This window comes from Sceloporus occidentalis, unplaced genomic scaffold (assembly GCF_023333645.1).
Source record: "Sceloporus occidentalis isolate IW3139 unplaced genomic scaffold, rSceOcc1.0.p SCAF_12, whole genome shotgun sequence".
NCBI lineage: Eukaryota > Metazoa > Chordata > Lepidosauria > Squamata > Phrynosomatidae > Sceloporus > Sceloporus occidentalis.
The window spans coordinates 9,288,802-9,297,912 of record NW_028316992.1 but is presented as its reverse complement, the minus strand read 5'-3'; the positions used below and the strand labels follow the sequence as shown (position 1 = coordinate 9,297,912).

Below are 9,111 nucleotides of genomic sequence, written 5' to 3'. Positions count from 1 at the left end.
GCTCAGTGCTAGGGGATCCTGGGAAATGTAGTTTGTTCTGACAGAGAAGGCTCAAAATGTCTCACCAAAACTCCAGATACTAAACATTTCCCTAGCATTGAGCCAGAGCAGTTAAAGCGGTCTCAAACTGGGTTATTTCTGCAGTGTGTCTTGGACCAAGGTCCAAGAGCCCCTAGAGGCTGCAGCCGAACTGCATTAAAATAGCCTATTTTGACACCGCTTTAACTTCTGTCCCTCAGTGCTATGGGATTCTGGGATCTGTAGTTTTCTGAGCCTTCTCTGACAAGAGGGTGCCACAAGAAACTACAGACCCCAGAATTCCCTAGCATTGAGCCAGGGCAGTTAAAGTGGTGTCAAAGTGGGTTATTTCTGCAGTGTGTTTTGGACCTAAGTCAGAGAGCTCTGGGGCCACAACAAACTATTATTCCCAGTGAATATAGAATTAAACTTTTGTTGTTGTTGTTTATATTATAAGGAACCAGTGAGTCTCCCAGCCTTTGTTCTTATGGATGTATCCGCACTTCAGAAATAATCCAGTTTAGCACCACTTTAACAGCCAATGGCTCAGTGCAGTGGAGTTCTGGGAATTGTAGTTGGTTGTGGTGGCACCAGAGCTCTCTGACAGAGACGGCAAAGTGTCTTTACAAAACTACAATTCCCAGAATTCCATAGCAATGAGCCATGGCAGTTAAAGTGGTGTCAAACTGGATTATTCCTGCAGTGTGGATACAGCCTATGTGGACAATCTGGGCGGAAAAGTCAAATTTCCCGCGCAGCTCTTGGGAATCAGACATCACTGGAGGAGGAGGAGGCAGTCAAAGGGAGATCTCTGTCCTGGCAGAGAGCGCTTCCAGTGCAGGGCAGATTCCTTCACCAGCCACGACTGAGCATGCGTCAAATCCAATAACACTACTACTGAGCATGCGCCGAATCTAGTAAAAAACCGCGCGACTACTGAGCATGCGTCAAACCCGATAACAGTGTGCGGCCATGGCGCATGCGTCAAAGCCAATAACACTACTGCATGACGACTGAGCATGCGCCAAATCCTTTCACAATGCGTCACGGCGGCGCATGCGTCCAAGCTAATCCTCCTGCACGACGGGACAGGCTTAATAAACCGGAAGTGGCGTTGGTCTATTTCCGGAAGAGGAAGGCGAGGCGGTGAATCGGGAGTCTTCTGTGTCTGAGGACCCTTTGGGAAGGAACCCTTTATTCTGAGGCAGCAGGAAGCCCCCTTGAGCCTCCGCCATGGCGATGCAAGCGGCGAAACGCGCCAACGTGAGTCCCAAGGCCTCCCTCCCCTCCCGGGGGCCGCCATTTTGTGGGGTCACCCTCCCTGGCTCCTTCCTCCTCCTGCTAACTCTGTAGAGATAATGCAGCTCATTGGCACCGCCTTAACTGCTATGGCTCAATAGTGTGGAATCCTGGGATTGGTGGTTGTGTCAGGCAGCAGCACTCTTTGGCAGAGGAAGTGAAAGGCCTTGGTAAAACTACACATCCCAGAGTTCCACAGTACTTAAAATGGAGGTCTAACTGCGTCGTTTCTACAGTATAGAGACCAAGTGCCCCCCAAACTGTGATCCCTTTAAAAGAGATTTTGGACTCCAGCTCCCAGAAGCCTCAGCCACGTTGGCCAACAGTCTGGGATTCTGGGAGCTGGGGTCCAAAACCCCTTAAATTAGGGCATAGTTTGGGGACCACTAGTGTAGATGAACCCTCTTGTGAAACTACACATCCCAGGGTTCCAAAGGGACGAAGCCACAGCACTGAAAGTGGGGCTTGAGCTGCATCATTTCTACACCCTCTTGTCAAACTACACATCCCAGGATTGCATAGGGTGGAACCACAGCACTTGAAGTGGGGTAGGCGCTTCCCTTGTGAAACTACACATCCCAAGGTTCCACAGCACAGAGCCACAGCACTTAAAGTGGGCTCAGGCTGCACTACTTCTGCAATGTAGATGAACCCTCTTCTAAATCTGTAGGTCCCAGCATTGCAGAGGATGAGCCTACAGCACTTAAAGTGGGGTCAGACTGCATTGTGGAGGGTGTAGATGCACCCTTGGGTTCTCCTAGTAGCAGGTAGGCTACTAGGTGTTTGCCCTTTTGTGGGAATGGGTTGCCCATCCATCCATCAGTTTGACCCTCTTCCTCACTTTACCACAAGGAAGGATGGCACCTAGGTCCCTAGTATTTGTTAAGCTCCTTTAGACGTTTAAGGGAGTTCAGCCCCACACTTCAGTAAAGATCCACTTTGATGGTATTACCATATATACTTGTCTATGATAAGTATAAAAATGTATGCCCAAAATTTGACACCTAAATCCCAGGTCGACTTATTTACTGGTCACTATGGTAATGTGATAGCAGCAGCTCTTTCAGGTTTCCTTATGCAGTGGGGAGAGCCCTTTATTTCTCTCAGGAGCCAAGCAGAAAGAGTCCTGGGTGATTGATTGACATTGCTCTTTGTTTAACAGTCCATCTCCTGTGGGCAAATCGTCTGAAACGAAAGCTGAAATGATGAAGCAAACAGCTCCAATGAGAGTCTCTCTGGCCATACACACACTGAAGGAGCCTCCAAATTTTACCCTCGATCTATCCACGGGTCGTGGCAAAACCCATAATTTTGGCCAGAAAAGCTGACCTCGACATAAGATTGACATATAGTTGAATATACACAGTATGCGCCTTCAAGTTGTTTCCAACGTATGGTGACACTAAGGCAAACCTATCATGAGGTTTTCTTGGCAGGATTTATTCACAGGAGGCTTGACATTGATATCCTCTCAGGCTGAGAGAGTGTGACTCGCCCAAGGTCACCCAGTGGGTTTGCACAGCCGAGCTGAGATCCAAACACTACTTTGGGAAAGAATACACTACAGTGTCTTTAAACACTACCCCATACCTGTATAAAACTTGGAAGTGGGTTAAAGTGTTAAATTCCAGCATGGTGTAGTGGTTTGAGCGTTGGACTGCAACTGTGGAGATCAGGGTTTGATTGCCTGCTCAAATATAAAAACTGGGTGAACTTGGGCAAGTCACACTCTCTCAGCCTCAGAGGATGGCGATGGCAAACCCCCTTTGAAGAAAATTGCCAATAAAACCCTGGGATAAGGTTGTCTTAGGGTTGCCATAAGTCAGAAACGACTTGGAGACACACATCGATGACTATGTTCCCCTGCAAGCTTTCTTTCTCCAAGTCTTTATGTTCTTTATTCCTAGAAAACTCAGCTGGGACAAAAGTTTTTGGAAGAGTCAACAATATCAGCAGGATCAGCAATGCTCCCCACCCCCTCAATCTATTTACTCAGATGTTTCTTTAAACTGTAACCTTGAATGTACACATTGAAATCTCAATTGTTCTGCAATTGTATAAACTGTATAAAACTGTGCAGTTTCAAGCTTCTTCTGGTCCTATGCAGTTAGGCAGTCCTAGCCCACTGAGGTCATGTATTAACATGTTGCTCTTTTGGGGACTTATAGAGCTGTGCATGGCCAAACCAATCGTAACATTGCTCAAGTAAGAACTATACTATTTCTTCCTTTAAAATAGTTACATTAAGAACTTGGCAAAGCGGGGAGAGAAGTTGCAGGCAGGCTTCCCCGATAATAATAATATGGCACTTTAAGATAATTTACAAATGTTTGCATTTCTAAAGTCAGCACTTCTGTTGCTAAATTGCATATTTTACCAAATCTAGATCCGTCTGCCCCCCGAAGTCAACCGAATTTTGTATATCAGAAACTTGCCGTATAAAATTACAGCTGAAGAAATGTATGATATATTTGGAAAATACGGACCTATTCGACAAATCAGAGTGTAAGTCTGTTTTGGATTTCAGAATTCTGTTTTGAATAGGGATTGTAATTATGTAGAGCAGCATTCTAGCCAACTAGGATGTCACTGTTAACAGGTTTTTATGTAAAGTAATGAAATACCCTAAAGCGACCAGATCCTGTCTGATCTTGGAAGCTAAGCAGGGTCAGCTTAGGGTAGTTTTTGAGTATACCTTGCCTACAAAACCCTATGAAACTCATGGAGTCGCCATAAGTTGACAAGTGACTTGAAGGCACAGGCGCACACACACACACACACACACAGTCAAAGAGATGATCTAATCACTCAGTTTTGTGTAAATTTTATGCAGGAAAGATGTTGTGGTACACAGCTACTGTACTATAAACAGTGCACATCCAAGTATATGTAGAATAACCCTCACTGCAGTAGTGACAATATTGAACTAAGGTGGAGCATTCCATAAGGTAGCCAGTTGTTTATTGGAAATTATCATGCTAAAATAGTGTTCAAAGGTTTTCATAGAAAAGGTAGCTACAAACATTTGAAGAAATGGTAGGAAGCAAATGATAAACTGAAAAAAAAGATGAGTCCGGGACATTTTGGTATTCACAGTATCATCATCCAGTTATTAAACTATGAACAACACAGGAGAATGAGCCAAAGGAAAATTTCCCCAAATCACAAGAGCAATAATTCAGAGTGTCAATTCAACATACTGTGTTTTATCAAGTTAATGGAGTAAAGAAAAAATATTAAATGCAATATTACATTTTTAATTGTTCCTTTTTATTTGCAGCTTTATTCAGTATAAACAGCATCTTCTAATACTTTGTTGAAGATAGTACTATACAGGCATGCTGGCAAGCTGTCTTTTGACAAATTATTGAGTGGACAGCCACACATGTTATAATTATCTGTAAGCATGCATTGCACTTTAACCAGTCCTGGGTTTGTTTGGGGGGCATTTTGGCACCAGATCTGTACTGTTTGTATCTTGAAGCTTATGCTGACAAAAACGATGTAATTTATAACGTAGGTCAGTTCTTTTAAGACACTTTATTTTGTGCTATAATGAAGTTTCTCAGTTGGTATATTAAACATGAGTTTAGTAGGGACCCAAAGAATGTTTTTGGACTGGATCCACAATTGCTTGTTCCTATGATTTTGATCTCCTGCAGCCCAGCCCTACATATACTTAGTCTGAAAATTGGTTTACTCCTCTGTAAGAGTGCATAGGATTGAAGGCAGTGTTGCTAATTGGTTTCAGGAAACCAAAAATTTCCACTCATTTGCTTCAAAGGGCTGAACTTTGTGACAAATTCCTTTTGTAAGAGCTGAATACTAACAAGTCTGTTCTAATCTTCTGCTAATATTAAAAATTGTTCTTATTCTACAGAGGAAACACCCCAGAGACCAGGGGAACAGCCTATGTTGTCTATGAAGATATCTTTGATGCCAAAAATGCTTGTGATCATCTGTCAGGGTTCAACGTATGCAACAGATACCTTGTCGTCTTGTACTATAACGCAAACAGGGCAAGTACCTGTAATTTTGCTAAAACAGTTCAGCTCTTGCTAGAAATAAGGGGAGCCTTTTTTCTTTCTTTCGAGAGAGCACTAGCACAACAGGCCTTTCTCCTTCAGAAATGGATTTTGAGGCTGGTGCAGGGGTCTGAGTCATGATGGAACCTCTTTCATCAGCAGAACAAAACTGTTGGATTTCAGGCAACGTGATAATCTTTATAGCTTAGTTATAAATTATTTTGACATCTTCAAATTTTTAAACCATTGAAATTTTCAGATATATTTTTCCAGCCTATTATGATTTGAGAATGTGAAGCATACCTAAGTTACTGTATTTTGAGTTAACTTTTTGTATTGTCATTGGCCCAGTACAGAAAGGCCAAAATAAAGCTGCTTTGGGTCACTTTGGAGCTATGCTGTTTAAGTGATGCATACGTCCTAGCAGTCTGGAAGCTGTGCCAAAGCCACGTTCCAGTCCTAAGGACTGGAGCGTAACTTTGGAGTGGCTTCCGGACTGTTAGGAAGCATGCATCATTTAAACAGCATAGCTCCAAAGTGACCTGAAGCAGTTTATTTTGGCCTGTCTGTATGGGCACATAGTTTGATTCTGTGGAAAAGATCTTTCACCATGGATATAGAGGAAAATATGTTGGGAATGAAGATTAACAACACATGCATCTCTTATTGTTCTGTGTTGGATGTGTGTTTACAGCTGTGTGATCCCTTGTTTCATTTTGCAGATTACCTCTGCAATGCTGGGGTATAACTGTGTAACAGTGTCTATAGCTGTTAAAATTGTTGAGGTTTTTTTACCCATACTTTTGATTTGGATGTCAGTTTATACATCAAACCTTCTAAAGAAGCTGCAAAAAAATATTAGCCCATTGGGAGCTAGGAGTGGTTTGATGGAGAGCTGTATTTCTAAGCTAAGTGCAGAAGAGTAGACCCTTCTTCTAGCAGTTCACTTTTTATGTAGAAAAGGGGAAACTTTCTATCCCTTCTCCTCTATCCATAAATACCCTAAATAAATAAATAAATATTCTTGGTTACCTGTGGCTGCCAGCTAAATAGCAAGTTCTTTTACAAACAGGTTCCATTCTGCACTAGCTGAGCTTATGCATCTTGTTTCCATTGTCTGTATTTCAGATTTATGTCTAATGCTTAGCTGTACTACTACTCTTAATTTGCACTGCCTAATTTTGCAAATCCATAGTGTAGTGAAACTATTGAGTATTGGCAGAAGTGTGTTATCTGAACCTTTGTTGTCCAGAACCAGAGCTGAAGTGCAACAGCTTTGGTTACTTGAACCTGTATAGTTCCCCAGACAAAAGTCTTGCTGCTGTCCTGTTTTGACCAGTGACAACTGATGTGTATCCATGTAGTGTAGTGTAAGACACTCCTAAAATCATATTATTTTAGAAGAGAGCCAGAGGGAAAGTGTATAATGTATGAGTACAAGTCTCTAAAGGCTTAGCACAGTTGCAAAGAATACAGAGGGTTTGTGTGCACCTGTGGCTCTTACTTGTCCATTCTTTCCAGTGTAATCTTTTCCCAGAGTTTTAGGGTCTTAATGCAGCCTCCCGCTGCCACTACCTAGGTCTGTTAACTATATGAATAATGGGTGCAGTGAAACCCATCAAATAAGTCTGCAAAGAAAGGCTAGCATGTCCACACAGTTATTTGTGTGAGACTGATTATCTGATACAGCAGCAATAAAGAAAACAGGGTTTTCCCCATTTTTATTCACAAAGCTTGGCTACATGGAGGTGATTTTTAGCACAGATCAGCACTGGGCCATGAGAAACCTCTCCATTGCCCTGCTATCTCTGGAAGCACCACAGAACAGCTAGATAGTAGGAAGTTTTTTGAGCAACACTTTTTTAAAAAAAAAAACTGGTTAGTATTGCTCTATTAAATGTTTTTGTGTTATTACAGGCATTCCAAAAGATGGATACAAAGAAGAAAGAGGAACAGCTCAAACTTCTGAAGGAGAAATATGGAATAAACACAGACCCACCAAAATGAGACTGTTAGCCTTCATGAGCAACTGGGTCTTTTGGACACTTAAAATAAAATCCCATGGTTTTTTCTCTAGACCAATAATGTGGATATCTCCATATGTGCATACCTAGTTTGAAACACTGGTATTTCTAGTTGTTAAATTTAACTCATATATTACTTGGTAATCCCAGGTTTGAAAAGACTTGTCACTGGTATGTAAATACAGTGACCAGGACAGTGAAATTAAGAATTGCCATGGTGTTTGGTACCCTTCTGTTGAAATGCTCAACATTTCAAAAGTTTATCAAATGCTTTGTAAATCTTTAATGATATAATCGTTTAACCATTACAGTCAGGAGAATGTGTAAAATATTTTGGTGTTAAATGCTATATTAAATCAGTTAAGGAAAACATACATTTTAAAATGCTGTTTTGGTTTCTCTGCAAATGTATCCTAAGTGTATCCTTATTTGTCTTCTCTAAATGTGTGTTGGGGGGAACCACCTAATGTACCTTCAGAGAATTGTAAATGGGATAATTTCATGTTAATAAAAATGAGGTGCGGAAGGAGGAAATTCTGTTAATTTTCCTTACACCTACTGAGTGCAAGGACAAAATTCATCTCAATAATAGAAGACCAAATAAGGCTGCCGCATCCCAACTTGCTAGAAGCTCTTGTATTTTCAGGAGTTCTGTTGCTAAAAAGAACCACCACCACTAGATTTTACTGCAGTGGTCCAGTTTGTTGCGTTCCGCTTCTGTTCTAATGTTGCTTCCAGACCACGAGCAAAGGAAGTCACAAGTTCCAAAGCTCTTCATATTAAAGCTCTCCAAAAAATAAATGTTGTGACAACGTTGAAAAAACAATCTTTATTAGCATCAATTCAGTCATTCTGTATTAAAGCAGGTCTGGCTTTTCAATTTTGATAGTATTTACTCTGTTTTTCTAAATGATGTTCTTTTGCAATCAAATCCCTTAGATATTAAGGCTTCAGTTAATTATTCTGTGTTCTTCTCTATTAATAGTTTAAAAATGACCATCTTCTGTTATTAAAATTGACCCTTTTTTGGACTTTAGGAATGTTGCTAAATGCTACCAAGTGTGTGTTTGTGTTTAGTTGATGTCTTGGAATGAACTTATACTTTTGATGCAGCTGTTTCTTTTTACTTACCACTTCTTGCGTGGTTTATACATGTTATTTTATTATATTTAGTTAAATACCCTGACCCAACTCAAAGTCATGTAATAACATTTTTGTAATGTAGATGTACTGAATTTTCATTTGGACAATTTCAGGCTGGATGCTATGGTTTTTGACCTTTGAAAAAGGCAATTCATGGCTGTTCACAGCTATGAATTCCTTTCTAATCATACCACGTTTGGGGGGGGGGGGGGAATTCCATAGTAGAATTTCAGTTTTGTATTGACTGCACGTGTGCAGACGCACACAAATACCATAGTGGCCGATGAAAGCCTGCTGAAAGACATTATTTTAATTTTTAAATTAGTCATCCTGATCCAAGTTGTTATGTGCATCAGTTAGTAGCACGCAAAGGGAATGTGTGTTTCTTTCAGCACCAAAAGATGCATTCCACCTCAGAAATGGTGCCTTGATGAGTTCTGTAGTGCAAATATGCAGCCTTTTATGTGCAGTAGTAGCTTCAGATAATGCCCTTGCTACCTTTTCTTTACATAATTAAGTGACCTTGTCTGTCTTTAACTGTTTAAAGGTTTCTTTTGGTAATATAATCTCATAAAGCAACCGTTTTTATTTCTCTGAAGAGT

General features: G+C 41.0%; 1 protein-coding gene across 1 annotated transcript; it reads left to right on the top strand.

The window, feature by feature from the left end:
* Positions 1 to 1,088: 1,088 nt before the first annotated feature.
* Positions 1,089 to 9,102, top strand: LOC149305243 (splicing factor 3B subunit 6). Its single transcript, XM_089477924.1, has 4 exons — positions 1,089 to 1,281; positions 3,704 to 3,822; positions 5,198 to 5,336; positions 7,260 to 9,102. The coding sequence occupies exons 1-4, from the start codon at positions 1,252 to 1,254 to the stop codon at positions 7,347 to 7,349; spliced, it is 378 nt and encodes a 125-aa protein (XP_089334050.1). The 5' UTR covers positions 1,089 to 1,251; the 3' UTR covers positions 7,350 to 9,102.
* The last annotated feature ends 9 nt before the right edge of the window (positions 9,103 to 9,111 follow it).